Genomic DNA, 19,696 nt, shown 5'->3' with positions numbered 1-19,696 from the left:
GTGGATGATAATTAGATTATAGTGTTTATGCAAACAAAGTCACGTTAAACACATTTACTCAGGATAAAAAACCCAAAATAGGTCGCCTCTACTATAAGGCTTTAAGGCATCTGCAACTTTTGTACTTAATATACTGAGCACCATGACAGAGATACATCTTGATTATCTTGCATGTTTTTGATCTTTGCCACTTTTGTATTTGTTTTAACTGTCATCCAAACTATTGCTTGTGCCTTACAGAGATTCTAAAACACAATGCTAAGGGTAAAAGAGGTAGACAGAAAAGTAAAATATGTACTGAATGGAGTCTGCAGAGTCTGCTTTACTTTTGTCTGTTGCTCCAGTACGTTAGTAGGAATCATAAATATGTTGGCTTTGCCTAAAGGCTGTGAAATAATCCTCTGTGAAATATTGCTTTCATGTAGACCGTCTTGTCAAATATGAATTACAGTGAATGCATGTCATTACTACTAGATCAGTGTTGTGCAGGTGAAATTTGATATTTACCATTCCCACAGCAAATAACCTTTCCAGGAGGTGCAAAACTAAACCCAAGAGACCAAGCCAGAGGTTGAGCACCAATGGAGCACAATATGTAGTTAGGCTAGGCCACAACAAATTACTTTTACCAACGTTAATTATCATCTGTCACCATTCTCTGTACTAAACCCAGACTGTGTGTGTGTGTATGTCTTTGTTTGGCTTTATGTATTACTGGAAAGTGAACTGTATTGGATAGTCAGCCACCAGTAGTGGCAGCTGGGGTGCTGAAATGATAATATAATGCAATGATAATAACATCAGCTCCCTCTTCTTGTCTCCGACCCCCTTCTCTCCCACTTTCTCTCCCATTCTCTGTCTCTGCTCCGATTACTGCACTGTCCCGCAGGCTACACACACACACACACACACACACACACACACACACACACACACACACACACACACACACACACACACACACACACACACACAGTGGAAAGAGAGTTTGAGAAGAGACAGGGAACCTCCCGGAATTGCAATGGCTTCTGGGAGGAGGTAAAGCTAAAAGAAAGGCGTGAACACACAGAGTGACAGAGAGTAAACCCTGGAGAGAAAGCGAGAGAAATGTGAGAGCAGAGGAAGACATGAGTAGAAAGAGAGGAACAGACAACAGGGGGAGGGAAAGGGGTGAGACAATAGATACAGAGTGGTTTAGGGAGAAAGAAAAGTTATAGTTTTAAATTCTATTAAGTTCCTGTTCACATTCAAAGGAACATAATTGTGCTAAAATAACTGCATATTCAATTTCACTGAACATCACATCTTCACATTGTATTCAACACCTCAAAATATAATTTTGAATCTGGTTTGTAAAAGTATGGTGTAGCAAACAAAAGCCAGTGAATTTATTAGATGTATTACAATATTTCAGTGCAGACTCTTGACTGGCATTGTGTTTTCCACCACATCAAGAAGCAGAAGAAGCTAGCTAAATTTGCAACCTGCTTGCTCTGCCATCACATGCATAAATTACCCAGCAGATGGTATAAAGTGTTTTACTCAGAGCACTTCCCTCGATAATAAACAAAACTCAGCTGTTTCTGCCTGGAAAACTATATTGTTTAGTTTAGGTTTTATTTATGTAGCAGTAAATTTGTTATCCACTCTTTAAAGTGGCTCTGTCAGAGGCACTTTAAATAGTCTCTTGCATGATATAAACACACCATTGTATCCTCACTATAGGATTTTGTAGAGCTTCTCAGCCATCTTGTTCAAAATAGCACAGTGAGTAGTGACGATTACAGTACATGATTAAAAGGACAAGGTTTCCCAAAACTGAACCAATAACTTTTGGCTCTCCAAGCAGTACTAAGATATTTCAGTTATTTCAGACACTCAAGTATTACACAAAATGTTGAATTTTTCATTTTCAAACCATGGATATTACAGGATATATTCACTTTTTTTCAAGTCTTAAAACAATAGTAACAAATAAACATTGACACTTTGTTTATTGCCGTAATCAGAATGTTCTAGTATCCATTTTATCTACAGCCACCCACTCAGTTCACCCAGTCCATTTCAGTCCTCAGCTGTCGGTGTGAACAAGTTGGTTTAAAAACTACTTGCTGCTCTGTGAAGAGGCGAGCAAGGAGGAGGAGAGAAATTTAGATGAGATAAAGGGAGGGGAGGGAGAGACAGAGCAGAGTCCTGTTGTGAACACTGATTACTCTCTGCCCACTTGAGATTGATGGATAGTGACACAGCAGGCACACTCACACAAGCACACTAACACCTACACACACATGAATATCACATACAAACACATATACACAATGCATATAAACACTTACACACACATAAAACTTGTCTTTCTCTATAATCTGATTGATGATAGTTCCACCAAGACTACATTCAGCACAACATTCATGCAGCGTGTGTGTGTGTACATTTATGCATGTTCATACAAGTATGTGAATGAGCATTTGTATGTCTTTCTTTCTCTCAATCTCTGTGTGCATGTGCATGTGTCTTTGTGGGTGTATGTGTGTGGCAGTTCCCACCTGTCTTAATTAGAAGAGGCTATTAAGACAGATTGCCTGATTAAGTAGCATTCCCCTACTGTCTAATGAATAGTCACACACATGCACACACAGGCAGACACACACACACACACACACATATGCGCAAGTTAGTGCTGGGTTGAGTAGCTCTCTAATCCACATGACCACTGATGTAAGGTTTCTCCATGTGTGTGGAAAGCCATCCATTAGACAGCAGGTAAAAACTCTTAACCTTCACATAGACAGTCTCACGAACATCCATCACAAGCACATCCATCTTTCCAGGCCTGTGCTGTGAAAGATGTCACTATGAGATTAAACACCTTCAGTAAAACATCCCAAGTGAACAATGCAACTGCTCACATGAGAGTGGAACTGCACAGAAATATTACATGTTGATAACTATGATTGCATTTTTCACCAAAGAGTAGTTGAAATCTATCTTGTGACCAAATGTTCTATTCAGTTTTGATCGTCTCCACAATCTCCTCAAGTCGTACAGTGAGGAGATTGTGGGCCTGATTGAAACCGTGATTGCCAAGCAATTTGAAGTTATTAAATGCGGGAGAGTACAAAGTGCAGACTGCACTTTGTCTATCATCATAGTAAAGGACAACATAAGTGGAAAGAAAGTTGACAGAAATATTGTAATGATGATGTCACATTGCATCGAAATCTGATCTAGATCAAGTTGAATAACTCCATCCATCCATCCATCTTCTTCCGCTTATCCGGGGTCGGGTCGCGGGGGTAGCAGCCTTAGCAGGGAAACCCAGACTTCCCTCTCCCCAGCCACTTCGTCCAGCTCTTCCCGGGGGATCCCGAGGCGTTCCCAGGCCAGCCGAGAGACATAGTCTTTCCAGCGTGTCCTGGGTCTTCCCCGGGGTCTCCTACCGGTGGGACGTGCCCTGAACACCTCACCCGGGAGGTGTCCGGAAGGCATCCTAACTAAATGCCCGAGCCACCTCAACTGGCTCTTCTCAACGCGGAGGAGCAGCGTGTCTACTCCGAGCTCCTCCCGGATGACCGAGCTTCTCACCCTATCTCTAAGGGAGAGCCCAGCCACCCTACGGAGGAAGCTCATTTCGGCCGCTTGTACCCGCGATCTCGTTCTTTCGGTCACTACCCAAAGCTCATGACCATAGGTGAGGGTAGGAACGAAGATCGACTGGTAAATTGAGAGCTTTGCCTCTTGGCTCAGCTCTCTCTTCACCATGACGGATCTGTGCCGATTCCGCATTACTGCAGACGCCGCACTGATCGCCTGTCGATCTCCCGCTCCATCCTTCCCTCACTCGTGAACAAGATCCCGAGGTACTTGAACTCCTCCACTTGGGGCAGGATCTCATCCCCGACCTGGAGAGTGCACTCCACCCTTTTCCGGCTGAGGACCATGGACTCGGATTTGGAGGTGCTGATTCTCATCCCGGCCGCTTCACACTCGGCGGCGAACCGATCCAGTGAGAGTTGGAGGTCACGGTCTGATGAAGCCAACAGGACCACATCATCTGCAAAAAGCAGTGACCCAATCCTGAGGTCACCAAACCGGAACCCCTCAACGCCCTGGCTTAGCCTAGAAATCCTGTCCATAAAAATTATGAACAGGATCGGTGACAAAGGGCAGCCCTGGCGGAGTCCAACCCCGACCGAAAACGAGTCCGACTTACTACCAGCTATGCGGACCAAGCTCTGACACCGGTCGTACAGGGAACGGACGGCCCGTATCAGGGGGTCCGATACCCCGTACTCCCGGAGAACCCCCAACAGGACCCCCCGAGGGACACGGTCGAATGCCTTTTCCAAGTCCACAAAGCACATGTGGACTGGTTGGGCAAACTCCCATGCACCCTCAAGGATCCCGCAGAGGGTGTAGAGCTGGTCCACAGTTCCACGACCCGGGCGAAAACCACATTGCTCCTCCTGAATCCGAGGTTCGACTATCCGACGGACCCTCCTCTCCAGTACCCCCGAATAGACCTTACCAGGGAGGCTGAGGGTTGTGATCCCCCTATAGTTGGAACACACCCTCCGGTCCCCTTTCTTAAAAAGAGGGACCACCAGCCCAGTCTGCCAATCCAGATGCACTGCCCCTGATGTCCACGCAATGTTGCATAGTCGTGTCAACCATGACAGCCCCACAACATCCAGGGCCTTGAGGAACTCCGGGCGGATCTCGTCCACCCCCGGGGCCCTGCCACCGAGGAGCTTTTTGACCACCTCGGCCACCTCGGCCCCAGAGGTAGGAGAGCTCTCGCCCGGGTCCCCAGACCCTGCTTCCTTACCGGAAGGCGTGTCGGTGGGATTGAGGCCCTATAGGACTCCTTCTTCAGCTTGACGGCATCCCTCACCGCCGGTGTCCACCAGCGGGTTCGGGTATTGCCGCCACAACAGATACCGACCACCTTGAGGCCACAAGACCGGTCGGCCGCCTTGACAATGGAGGCACGGAACATGGCCCACTCGGACTCAATGTCCCTCGCCTCCCCCGGTACATGGTCAAAGTTCTCCCGGAGGTGGGAGTTGAAGCACTCTCTGACAGGAGACTCTGCCAGACGTTCCCAGCAGACCCTCACAATGCGTTTGGGCCTGCCAGGTCTGACCGGCATCCTCCCCACCATCGGAGCCAACTCACCACCATGTGGTGATCAGTTGACAGCTCCGCCCCTGTCTTCACCCGGGTGTCCAAGACATGCGGCCGCAAGTCCGACGACACGACTACAAAATCAATCATTGAACTGCGACCTAGGGTGTCCTGGTGCCAAGTGCACATATGGACACCCTTATGCTTGAACATGGTGTTCGTTATGGACAATCTGTGACGAGCACAGAAGTCCAATAACAGAACACCACTCTGGTTCAGGTCGGGGGGCCGTTCCTCCCTATCACACCCTTCCAGGTCTCACTGTTGCTGCCGACGTGGGCGTTAAAGTCCCCCAGCAGAACGATGGAATCCCCAGAGGGAGCACTCTCCAGCACCCCCTCCAAGGAGTCCAGAAAGGGTGGATACTCTGAACTGCTGTTTGGGCCATAGGCACAAACAACAGTCAGGATCCGTCCCCCCACCTGAAGGCGGAGGGAGGCTACCCTTTCATCCACTGGGGTAAACTCCAACATACAGGCACCCAGCCGAGGGGCAATAAGTATCACCACCCCTGCCCGGCACCTTTCACCAGCGGCAACTCCAGAGTGGTCGAGAGTCCAACCCCTCTCGAGAAGACTGGTTCCAGAGCCCTTGCTATGCGTCGAGGTGAGGCTGACTATATCTAGCCAGAACTTCTCAACCTCGCGCACCAGCTCAGGCTCCTTCCCCGCCAGAGAGGTGACATTCCACGTCCCTAGAGCTAGCTTCTGCAGCCGAGGATCGGACCGCCAAGGTCCCCGCCTTCGGCCGCTGCCCAGCTCACTTCGCACCCGACCCCTTTGGCCCCTCCTACGGATGGTGGGTTCACTTGAAGGGGGTCCCATGTTTTCTCTTCGGGCTGTGCCCGGCCGGGCCCCATGGGTGCAGGCCCGGCCACCAGGCGCTCGCCATCGAGCCCCACCCCCAGGCCTGGCTCCGGGGGGGGCCCCGGTGACCCGCGTCCGGGCAAGGGAAACAAAGGACCATATGTTTCACTCATCATAAGGGGTGTTGTGAGCTACGCTTTGCCTGGTCCCTCTCCCCGGACCTGTTTGCCTTGGGTGACCCTACCAGGGGCATAAAGCCCCCGACAACTGAGCTCCTGGGGTCATTGGGACACGCAAACCCCTCCACCATGATAAGGTAGTAGCTCAGGGAGGGGAAGTTGAATAACTATCTTTGTAAATACAAATGATACTGTATTTGAAATATTAGATACATTGCATTAAATATCAATAAATATTTGAAACAGAGGTCAATTTTGAAAAACATTTTGCTGCTAATTTTTGTATGTATGTACAATCAGTGTAAACTGCTACAAAATTCCAAAACGAAGGTCATTGTGTTATATGTTTCCTGCCAATGTGTTCAACGTGGCAGAAAATGTCATTTAAATGTTGTTTCATGTTGTTTTCATAAATTACCTTCGTTAAAACCTGCTCACTTGAAATGCTGCTTTTGTGTTTTGTGATTATATTCTGCTTAAATGCTTAAAACTAATAATTAATAAGTTAAGAAATGAACCAATGTACCTCTGTCAGCCTCTGTGGGTCCCCCCCTACCGCACCTGCCCTCCTTGCTCTCTCTCCACATGTCACCTACCTACCTCCATCGATCTTTGCCTCCTTCCGCCCACTTACCACCCCATGCTTCTTTATTTCCTCCCTCTCCTTCTTTCTAATTCCCATACTGCCAGTTGGAATAGCTGGTTTGTATTTCCGTAGAGGAAGAGAAGCACAGAGGATGGATGGGAGGATGGAAGACAGAGAGATGGAGAGAGGGAGAGATGCTCTTTTGGTCTAGTGTATTTAATCAATTATGTTCTCTTGCTCCCTCTGGCAAGTCTCCACTTGATATCCTCTCTCTTGCAGACACATACACACATACACACACATAAATGGTCACACACTCACTCTCCATCTCAGTATTTACTTTTTCCATTCTACCTCGCTGTAGCTCAACATGAAACACGGGAGGCTTTCATTCCTTTTAGTATATTTACCTGATAATATTTTTTTAGGGGTATGATTTTCAGAAGATGGGATTTGACCTCCCTGCACATATCTGGAAATAACCATTGTTGGTGGTTAATTACTAACATACTCCTATGAGGTTTTAAGGACTGATTATGAAACATTTTTCTCCCAAAAGGAAGTATTATATTGGGATCTGCTGTAGTTTACACAGAAGTGTGCAATAGGGAAATATCTCGGAGCAAGTCATTTTCTAAGGTTCTCCAGAGAAGAACACCAATTTACTTTATTTTATAATACTCAGGAAACAGGAAATGTAAATCATCTGTTTTTTCTATTGATTTCCTTTATTTATGAAAAGTCACATTTTATTAATGAATATTAAAATATGTTGCATTAATTCTGTATATAAGATGGAATCCAAAACAATTTAGTACACCCCTAATAGCCCCTTGTTTAAACGTCTTTTATATTTAATATGTCTACTATTTCTTGCAAGTATACTGTCCCATGAGCTTTGTTTATGGTCCATGACATCTTCAGAATACCTAACAGTATCTTGTACTGTCCCAAAATCTCTCTCAGAAGAGGTGTTAATAGCCCTTAATAGCAAACCTGGTTTCACCCACTGAGTCAGACACCCTCTCACACTGTGGTATAAGAAAAAAATCAAAAATCATGGAGCCCATCTGAAGATGATCTATAATACCTCAAGGCTCCTCTGAAGTGCTTTATAGCAGGTATCTTGGGAGAACACTTAACAGTCACAGACAAAAGTCATCAGCATAGATTAACGGTTTAATAATGCATTACCAGTAGTCCACACAAGGAAAATCAACTAACTTCTCAGAAGCTTAGAAGCTGATGTGTGTGTGTGTGTGTGTGGTGTTTCTGCTGAAAGCTTCATTTTAAGCTTTAACTACCTATGTAAATACATGGTCGCCCATAAAGTTGGAATAATGTTGTTTTCAGACACATTCCTCTTTTTATTTTCCAGTTATACACATCAGTAATCACCTTTAACCAGGTGCGATGAGATTGATCAATACAATTTGGAGAATATATACACTTTATCTATCAAGAATAAATCACATTTTCACAATCATTTCATGGAAAGGGGTAAAAAATATTTGACTCCAACTTCATGGGCGACCGTGTAGTTGATAACCACATATTATCTTTTTCAGTTTCATTGTCCTTCAATTTCACGTGCATTCATATCTGAGACCAGTAGCTGTGCTCCATCATGACAGTACTTGTTGACACAAGCACCTGCGGGAATCCAGATTGGTGACCTTTTTAGTTGCCAGCTTGTTTCTCTGACCTTCCAGCTACGCCTGCAAGACAGAATTTTCTAATTATACCTTCATCCTGCAGCTAGAGTTGTTAAGTGCTTCCTGAGCGCACAGTTTAATATTTTAAGTTCACACACACACACACACACACACACACACACACACACACACACACACACACACACACACACACACACACACACACACACACACACACAGGCTCTCTGTATAGATTTATGATTTAATTCCGGTTTTAATATTGGAACAGATTGAATATGCACACACTCTACCCTTAATGATGCACTCTGGGTAATGATGTCATTGCAGGAAGTGAATTAAGAGCTGTAAACATGAATAGTGTGTGTGTGTGTGTGTGTGTGTGTGTGTGTGTGTGTGTGTGTGTGTGTGTGTGTGTGTGTGTGTGTGTGTGTGTGTGTGTGTGTGTGAGAGAGAGTGTGACAGAGATAGTGCACATATGAAGAGTGACAGAGAGGAAAGCAGAGGAAAGGAAAAGAGTAGAGGTCAAGGGGTAAGGATGAGAGAGGGAACGCTTGACCTACAAACATAGCTCTAGTAATAGTATCAAGAAATGAAATGCTGTGTTTCTTTGCTTCTTAGCTTGCATCAAACTGAAGTATTGGACCACACATAAATAATCTATAGAAAGATTTATGAAGAACTGGTACATTGTGATCATTATCGTTATCCTTGTGTCTGACATTAACTGTCTCTGTTGCTTTGGTCTAAGCTGAGGCTAGCATCCAGAATTCCCTTTCAGGAAAAGGTTAATTTATTTTGGGTACTTTTGGAGTTTCTTGAGTGCTGCTACTCATCTTGTTTCTATGCCTGTGTGTATTATTCATTCATTCATTTATTCATTCATTCATCCTGTATTTTCAAGAGATTATTGAGGGGCATATCTCATATACAACGGTGTTGAGTCAATTACAAAAGAAAAGAAAAGGAAAACAACAACAGAGGGATATACAAACAGAGTAAACGCAATACCACAATTAGCTAATAAAAATCCATTAAAACGTTCTGATTAGAGAAGGCAATTTGATACATAAATTAAGATAATTAAAATGTAAAATGATAAATGTTTTAAAAAGCCATGATAAATCCAATTAAGGTAGATCATTTGACAAATAAATTAAAATAATTAAATGTAAAATACAATTCAGTTATGTAAAACAATTGCAACAATTGGTGGTTGGGAAGTCTAAGATGAATTCCCTGAAATGTTCAAAATGGTTTGAGGAGGTGCTGTATTTTGTGATTGTTGACTATGCATGATAATCTGTGTGCGTGTGTGCGTATGTATGCATGAGTGTGTGTGTGAGACTAATAGCAGACATCAGATAATCCTACTGATCGAGGGCACAAGGTGACCCTCTCATTCTTCATTCTCTCTCTCTCTCTCTCTCTCTCTCTCTCTCTCTCTCTCTCTCTCTCTCTCTCTCTCTCTCTCTCTCTCTCTTTCTTACACACACACATACACACACACACCTTCTAAAACACCTGCTCAGCATTCTTGTGCTCCACTTTATACTGCTGTTATGTTGTGTTGGAAAGTATTGTATGGACACTGTACAGTAAGCCACCATACATGTGTGTGTACAGCCTCTGTGTGTGTATGTTGATATTAATGGGCTGCGAAGGTTGACAGCAGGTGTTTGCGGAAGGGGACAGGTGAACATGAGAGGGCAATGACTTCATATTTTACGTGTGTGCATGCCTGTATCTCAAATGTAACAGCCAAGGTGATATTACTAAAATAGAACACTATGAAAATATATTGGGAGAAAAATAGCACCTGTTGGTTTTTACTACTACTACAAAGATGAAAGCTCCAATACATCAAAGGACTGATGTATAGAAATTGATTATTGCCAGCAGAGATTGTATTTGAGCAGCATTCATTTGAAGTTGTACAGGAACAACTGAGCACCGAGCATGGAACAGAACCGCGTTACAGCCAGAAGGCGATGCAGCCCTGCTCAGTTCACTTTGCCAACCACAAGAGCCTTGTTCATCTCCTCAGCTTATTAGACGATCTTATACTCACCGCTTGATGAAAGAGTTGCAAGTTATGTCCTATCTACGAGCTCTGTGTGTCATCAAAGCCTCAGTACACTAGCTTGTTTAAGTGGAAAGAAGCTAATATTGTTTAAAGTGATATATTGCAGTCTGAAACCTCATCATATTTGCATGTATCAGTTAATGAGGTATGATGTAGGTAAATAGTAGTGGGTAAAAATATTAAAAGTGGTTATAATCACAATAGTGTGGTCCAGTACAACACCAGCTACCAACATACAGAAACTATGAACATTGAATTTGTGATCAAAGTTGCAAGCTTGCATCCCCAGCTGGGACGTTTGTGGCAAGAACCATGAATAAGAAAAAAATATGTCTTACTTTAGACATTGAGGGACTCTTGAGCATGCAGCATAATCCCCAGTTACTCCAATAGGAGAGAATACTAAAGAAACAAACTGGTTACATTGGCCCTAACACTATATGTAATTCAGTCTGCAGGACACAAAGGAGAAAGGTCTGCACTCAGGCTCCAAATAAATAGTTTAATTGTCTTTCCTCTTTTCAAGGCAATGTTTTGTTTAGAAATGTTTGCCTGAATTTGGGCCTTTTCATCCCTCTTCTGTAATTTAGTATGCGCTATTACAGACTCAATAAACTCTGTCCTCACTTCATTCTAGACAGCAGCTACATAAAGACACAATGAGACAAGTTTTTGAGCACTGTCATGTTGTCTTACACACACACACACACACACACACACACACACACACACACACACACACACACACACACACACACACACACACACACACACACACACAGGTGAGATGGGGAAAATAAAATAAAACTAAGGTAAACTAAACCTTAGGCTGATATGTAGTTTCTGTTGTTGCAATGACACTTTTACAACATCACAAGCTTGTTTTACAGACTTCAGCTTTGTTCACACTATAGGACGACACATTTATGGGGTGTCTTCCTAATGACATTATTTTATTGAACACACGCTGAATATATGTGTTTATTTATGGTATGTACTCCTATCCTTAGTTAGTCAGTTTAAAATGTTCAGAGAGGGCAACGTTTAGTCTCTCTGCTCATCCTAGGGGTCTATTATTGGATTTTGTGGTAAAAAGAGTAAGGGCAGAGATTTTGTTAGCGTTTTTATGTTTGTTCATACCATTTCTTACAAGTGTTCTTTTCACTTTCTATCTTCTCTCAGGTTGTCAGGCAGTAATGTCCCCTCTCCCATCGTTAGCAACAAGAACTGGCTCCGGCTGCATTTTGTGACTGATAGCAACCACCGTTACCGTGGTTTCAGCGCCCATTATCAAGGTAAGATTGGTAAAATGTGATTACATCTACAGGGACGGCATCTTAATGCACGCACAAACAAACATATATGTAAAAAGGGTCAATTTGTGATTTTGTATACAGGGCTCTATATATACATTATACACAAATCTCTTTGTGTTTGTTAATGATAGTTCTTTCAAGTTCTTTTGCTTCTTTGCTTTCTTTCCTTTGTTTTTGTTTTATGTTCTTCTTTGCTGCTTTTTTTTCTTTTCAACTGACAGTTTTCCCCTATCATCTTGCCTCTAACTCCCTTAAATTACGCCTGTTGACTCCAATCTTCCTGTCTCGTCTCTACTACAGTTTCTCTCACCCTCCACGACTCCTGCCCCCACCATTTATTTCTCTCTTTGTTTGTCTCTCGGGTAACTGCTCATACGCGTAGAGTTAGATTTTTTTGACACAGACCCTAACTGGTGGAAAACATTTAGAAATTCATTTGGCAATGTCCATGTCTCCCAACAGCAATAATGAGAGTTGAATGTGTGGAACAACTGCACAGACAGGCTGGAACCAATAGGGTTTATATTTTACACTTTTCTTGTCTTGTCATACCCTCGCATGTTTTGTTTTAGTCTCAGATTACTTGTTCTTCCACAAAAAGGCTGTGTACTTTGCACCACTAATGGCCCTTTTTTGTGAACCATCAATGCATGGTGCATAAAGGTCATTCAACTTCACAAAGCAAACAGGATATGCAGGAAGTATTTTCATGGCCAAAGGCCTGCCGCACACCTGTGGAAAAAAGGTGTGATTGAAATACATGGTCTAATCTCCTTTAATCTTCAATACTAATTTTAAAAAAATCCAAGATAAATTTTATATAATATTGGGTTTGCTTTAATTTTTATAAAGTTAAGTAAACTAAAGTCAGGGAAACAGTAGAGACTGCCTTCCTCTATGCGTCCTTGACCTGGTCTGAGTAGGCGGGCAGCAGAAGCGTAAATCATGGTCATGCTTGACACCAAAATTGCACTGTGCCACTTGATTATTATTGACACACTCCCCACTGTGCTTCGCCTCTCACTTCAGCACATTCAGGTTCACAGCAAGTCACCAAAATACCAAGCAGACTCTGACAAGAAAATAAAGAAAGAAAAAATAAGATGTGCACCCATTTAAAATGCCACTGCTCGAGTGCACAGCATGTGCCACGTTCCCTCCTGAAAATCGCGCCTTGCTGGAATGGTTTGTCAAGGAAATTCACTTGTGTTAACATATACATATCACTTTGTATATGTCATGTGCTATGCACCACACTGAAGGACAATGTGACACAATGTGAATGTGCTTCAGTAGTTTTCTTTTTTCCTCCCTCCCTTCCCTTTTTTTTAACATCATCTCTTTTCATGTCAAATCTTTTTCTCCCAATCTCTTTTTTCATCATCTTCCCCTTAGATTTTTTTCACAATATGTTATTATTATTAGTAGTATTATCATTATTATTATTAATCACAATATATTATTATTATTAGTAGTATTATCATTATTATTATTAATCATTATTATTATTATCATTATCATTATCATTATCATTATTATCAGTAGTAGTAGTAGTAGTAGTAATAGTAATAGTATTTGTATTTTCATTGTTATATTATTATTATTAGTAGTAGTAGTAGTAGTAGTAGTAGTATTAGTATTGGTATCTATCATTCATACACCCTGTTTGACACTATGGTTGCTTTCGACAGTGATTGTGGTCATTTGGCCAGTATTATTGGGCTATTGCCAGCTGTCATTGTCATCATTGTTAAACCTCTCTGAACATCTTTGAATAAACAGACAAGTCATTGTTTCCCTACAAAAGAATTAAACAACTAAGACACTGCCAACTGACGAAGAGATGAGTGTCACTGCCTCTCTAGAGCTTGATAAGGCCACTTGATGTATTTTACAGAACTAAAGAATGAATTGTGTTTTAATTCTATAGTAGTACTTTAATTGATTCCAGCTGTTTTTTTATGTTTAAACGTCTTCCCGTCCCCTCCAGATAAAATTGTTTGATAGAGGTTTCTTTATGATCTCATGTGTTATACTTGAAGTACTGAGGTCAGTCAGGCCAATTTATAAAAAGTTAACTGTGACTAATTAATTAATTACTACATATTGACTGAATAATTTTCTAATCTGTGCATATGATGATCTTATTAGGCTGGATATGACCCCATATGTACGGTGGCCGACAAGGGCCAAACGCACTGCAACGGCCAAACGCGTCTCCGTTAAGGAAAACAGCTTCAAGTACAGAAACGATTCAAATGTACAAACTCAAACACAAGTCTAAACGAGGTGCAAAAAGAGAAACGTGTTGCAAATGAAAAAACGCGCTGCAAAAAAAAAAGACAAATGCAGCATCATCAAACGCGCTGCAAATAGAGAAACGATGCAGAGCACTAAACGATTCAAACCAAGAAACCTCACTTAATGTGTGTTGTACAGTGATATAAACATAACATATAAATATAATCAAATAAAAATCACATTACTATTCCCGCTGAAACACCGTTCAGTCAGCTGTTCTGTCTCGCTGCATCCCGAGCGCCCCCTGCAGGTTTGGAGCAGTGACCGGCTATGAAGCGTTTTGCTTTTGAAGAAGGTTTCTTGGTTTGAATCGTTTAGTGCTCTGCATCGTTTCTCTATTTGCAGCGCGTTTGATGATGCTGCATTTGTCTTTGTTTTATGCAGCACGTTTTTTCATTTGCAACACGTTTCTCTTTTTGCACCTCGTTTAGACTTGTGTTTGAGTTTGTACATTTGAATCGTTTCTGTACTTGAAGCTGTTTTCCTTAACGGAGACGCGCTTGGCCGTTGCAGTGCGTTTGGCCCTTGTCGGCCACCGTACATATGACACCTCAAACCAAATGGTTTTAGTGTTAGGGAAACCTTTGCTTGTGCAAAATTTAAATATCACATCTTGGGTTTGAATCTGGTCCAGAGCCTTTGTCAATTGTACTTTATGTCTCTACTCTGAACTATCTAGTAAAGGCAAGGTGCCAAAAAAGAAGAAGAAAGAAATTACAAATGTGATTTTAGCCAACGCATTAGTGGTGGGGAAAGCATTGATTCATATAATAATTGGGATACAATCTTCTATAGTTCTGAGAGTCGAGTCGAATCGATTTTTGTGCATCACTTATAGTGTTGTGCTGAAGGAACAAAAAAGATTTTGGATGTAATAACTTTACAATAAGCTTTGAAAGAAGTTATTTATAACCTTACCAAAAGTGGGCAACTGAACTCCAGCACCAACCCACAAGTCAAATCATACATTTCAAATGTATTTGTACAATCCCCTGCTAGAGATAAAGTTAGTAGCACATCCTCCCCTACACACACACCAACCTCTATCTAACAGAAGACATTTATAGGTCTCTAAATTACACTTTCATTGCATTATTCTCATACAGGCAGAAGAATGTAAGATGATCCCAAATTATTTGTCAAACTTTTTAAATAAAAAAGCTGTACTGTCTCACACCTTTCCCTGCTTTGTTCTGTCTATTAGACAGTGACTTTCATCTAGATCAATGAGTTTAATTGCCATTATTACTGCAATTAAATGAGTAAGAAACATAAGAGGACAGTTTGGCACAGAGCGTACTGGAGTAAGAGCCTCGACCTAGTGCCCTCTTTTTTGAATTGAGAATCTATTCTGAATTGAATTGTGACACCAACAATAGGTATTAAATAGATTTGTGAGATTCCCATCCATACAAGGCAGAGGCCATCAAAGACAATGTGTGAAAAGAGCTTTTAAAAAGTAAATTCCAGTCATTGTTAAACCTCATCCCTTTTCCCATACTTCCTTATTCTGCAAAACAACTTTCATCTCTCTCATCCTTATTTTTTCTTCCTCTTTCTCCTCTAATATTTATTTTCCCCTTTCCCTTCTTGTCCTCCAATCGTATCCTCTTGTCCATATCCAACCTCTCTCCCCATCTCTCCTTCTGGCTCTCTCGGACATTGTATATGATTGACTGACAACCTTACCACTCCCCATGAGATTTCCTTTAATTGGTTTAATTGATCTTAATTGGTTTAAAAGGTTAATCAACATGTTAATGAGGGGTGTCAGTATGATAGGTGAGTTGATTAATTAGTGGAGTTCTTATAACAAGCCTGTGATTGATTGACTACTTCCTGTCAGCTGTCAGTCATCTTCAGCACCTTGCTGGTGCTTAAACACTAACAGAAAGGCAGATTGGGTGGCTGAATAAATAACTGCTAAAAGGAATAGTGATGTTGATTCAAAGCCTTCACACATTTGTCTTTAAAATGTGTCATATTATAGCACATCTCACATTACATGAATATGCAATATGGATTGCAATAACTAATCTGAATTTATTTTTGATCTACTGTATGTTTAACATTATTTCACTGTAAATTAGAAAAAGACTGGCAACAGTGTCAGTATGAACTGAGGATATATCAATATTGTCACTGCAGCATTGCCAATGGACACAATGGACATTTCAAGATGATTGATGGATGTCTATTGATTTCACCCCTAGTAGAACTACTTGCAAACCACTGAATAAGAGAGGAAACTTACAAATAAATTACATTCAAGTGTTCATTAAATGTTTTGTTGACCTAAGAAGATTATATTATGTTGTATTTTATTGTTCTTGTTTTGACTATATTTGTGTCGCCTTCCTTCCTACTGCAGATTTACTATTTAATTACCATTCTTCAAATGTGCATCAGCTCCACTTCATTATAAACAGTTCCACATGATGATATTCCCCCTTTTTTTTTTAAACCTTTGACTATTCTTCCCTGCAAACCATATGTTGTTCTGGTCTGCTAAATTCTATATGTCTCCAGTAGAATAAATTATAATGGCAAAACCCAAAAGCAGGGTTAGTTTAGTTGCAAGAACTACATGAAAACAATTCAAATTTGGTCTCTGAGAGACTAAATAAACAAATCTGCTTTGGCAGGGTTGGTTAAGTTTATAAGACATTGCTATGAGACGTTAGAAGGAGACTAGGGAGCTCTAGGTGCTGCCAGCTAGCTGGACAAACTGGCTGTGTGTGTGTTTGTATGTGTGTGTTATAGGTCAGCCCCACTCAGCTCATAAAGACTTACTCCCATTGCTGCTGCCCAAATTATGGAGATCTGAATAAATAATAATCACTCATTGATTTATATCCAAGTTTGCATAAACTTAGGGGGGTGGGGTGTAGCGAGGCAGGAGAAAGCAGACAACATAACAAAGGAATAACAACACAGAAACAGAAAGGGGAAGTTGTATAATAGTGTAGAAATCCAAAGAAGAGATTTCAAAAAGAAGAGACAGAAACCAACAGGGAAAGAAGACTAGGCCAAAACATATTATATGAAACACTAGAGGGCCTTTAATTTGAAACAACAGATACAGGAAGTGGTGGCACATGGCGACCAAAGCTCCAAACTTCTGAGGACAAGAGGACACACTACAATCATTCTGCCTACTGACAGCAGCTAACCGACTAAACTGTGACAAAATAATCTCAACTCAAAGCTCCACTGACACTTTTTCTCACAAAAAATAATGTAATTGACAGAGAGATGTAAGACATTTTGTTTTTCAGTCTGTGATGTAGTTATAATAAAAATACAAACTTTTGTGTCACATAAGAAAATAATGCAACATTTAATGTGGACTGATCTGTTATGTTTATTGAAATGTGGTTATATCTGTACGTATAGAGCCCAGAGGCAGCGCTGTTGTTCTGTCCAGTAAAAACATGACGCTTCACTTTACTTTCAGGCAAACTAATGTGGCAGCTATAATTATTGGATTTAATCGGTGAGATCAACATTAATCTTCCAAAAGGAATTATATCATATCAAAATGCTGTGGAGACATCTGACCCAGCGGTAAATCACCAAAGAGCTGCACAGATCAGTTCTGTAGATCAGTATGTGTAGCTGGATACATTGTATAGCTGTGTTCTTGGACACAGAAAAAAGCCTGTTCATGTATTAGTGTGTTTAACGCAAAGCCTGCAGCTCCACTGCATGGTTAAACCAAATTTACTGAGTTAATTGTCTGTTTGAATGCTTAATTGATGTCAAAAATGATACATAATGGTTATAAAACATGCCATAGGCCATATGCTGACAGACTTAAATTAAAGGAATTAACTCTTTCAATTCAGATATATCTCCATAGGGCATGGATTTCTTGTTAAAGGGTGAATTCACTTCTATTTACATAATTTACATTTTAGTCCTACAATCTCATGCAGCCTTATTAATATGAAATGGCCAAGCATGTATAACCATTATCAATTTTAAATGAATGTTTATGTCATATTTTAAATAGTACAAAAAGGTAAGTAGCATCAATCAGAGTAGATTACACTCAGTGTTTTTTTAATTAATTAATGTAATGTTCACTTTTATATCATTGTTAACTGAACTGATAATATGTCATACATCTCTCCGCTCTTTACTGTCTTCTTCACAGCTAAATACAAGCACAGCCATTAAGTATCCATTAGCATGTTTAATTGAAGCTCAGTAATTATTCAGCTATGTCATAGTCTATGAGCAAAAGTAAATGCTTTTCACCTCAGGACTAAAATGCTCTCTCTAATATGTGATTACTGAACGTGTTTTGAAGCACACTGTATGCCTTTGCTGTAGTACTCTTGGAGGCAAAGATTAAATCAGAGTGGATGTACTTTCTCACCATGGGAACAGCTGTAAGTTCATTTCATCATCCTTGTACTTGCATCATGTCATTTGCGGGCTGTACCCAAGCTGAGTGAGTGTAGCGCCTCACTCTGGGACTCAGGCCCACTAAAACACTTACAGTAGCATGTTTACTATATGTCTTTATGTGTACTGTAGGTCAAAGCTGCCATAAGGGAGATTCCAAAAGATTGGGGGGTTTGTTCAACTGTATTTCAATAAGTAAAGACATTACATGCAAGACAAAAAAAAACACTTTAATAACTAGAGACTGTGTTACTGTCTATTACATTAATTTGAATTTGTAAAATCCTATAAATAGCAGCCATTTAGACATTCCCCTTTGGAAGCCATACAAGAGGCCTTGACACTTGGGTGATGGAGGAGTGAAGTGCCATAGACAGCAGAGGGTGTATAACAGATAAGATAGTTTATATTTCCTTCAGTGAGGGTGATTATTGGTTGACATGAAAACCTGAAAACAATTCCCATTGAAATCCCTGTATTATAATTGAGGGAGCTCCAGTGTAATGAAATTAGAACAATAATTGTCTTTCTGCTTGAACTTCTGTGAAAAGCTTCATTAGCGTAATTACCATTTGAGACCTGAAGGCATTTACACTGAAACAACAAATCAGATAGGATTACTTATGGCAAAAGTTTGATCTTTTATGCATGTAATTTCTGAAGTTTTGATAATGGATTGTTGGTAGCTTGAGGGTAATAGAAATTAAACATTGCTGGTACAAATCTGTGGGCTGGCTGGGAACTTTGCTCAAAGTTCCTTTGAGCAAGTTGGTGAAACCCAGCTGCTCCATTGCCAAGGCTATGGTAAAACAAGCAGTTTCCAGATGTAACTGGGTGTGTTACAGTATACTCCCGGCCCCAGCAAATGCATCCCTAAGCTGTATCTGGAATTGGGAATGTGTTCTCATTCATCTTGCTTGTTAAATAAAATGAGAACATGAACAGATCTCCCTCAAAGCAAGAAACCACTGAATCATGTTTCCAAATAAACTGAGTTGTCAGTGGCCACTGGAACAATCTATGAAAACACAATTTTAAAGTGAATTTACCCTTTAAATAGGTCAACTTTCAGGGTCATTTTCAGGGTCATACTTTTTCCAACAAAAACATTATTTCCATGCAATTATTTATATCTTATTATTATATACA

At 41.0% G+C, this 19,696-nt stretch overlaps 1 protein-coding gene across 1 annotated transcript in view; it reads left to right on the top strand.

The window, feature by feature from the left end:
* LOC133996982 (CUB and sushi domain-containing protein 3-like) overlaps positions 1-19,696 on the top strand; it is a 374,952-nt gene that overhangs the window by 195,536 nt on the left and 159,720 nt on the right. The window contains exon 6 of the mRNA XM_062436511.1: positions 11,700-11,812. Coding sequence (XP_062292495.1) covers positions 11,700-11,812 — 113 coding nt within the window. The remainder of the gene's footprint in view (positions 1-11,699; positions 11,813-19,696) is intronic.

This window comes from Scomber scombrus, chromosome 16 (assembly GCF_963691925.1).
Source record: "Scomber scombrus chromosome 16, fScoSco1.1, whole genome shotgun sequence".
In the NCBI taxonomy this organism is placed as follows: domain Eukaryota; kingdom Metazoa; phylum Chordata; class Actinopteri; order Scombriformes; family Scombridae; genus Scomber; species Scomber scombrus.
Note: the sequence above shows the minus strand (reverse complement) of the source record. Positions and strands in the feature narration are given on the sequence as shown.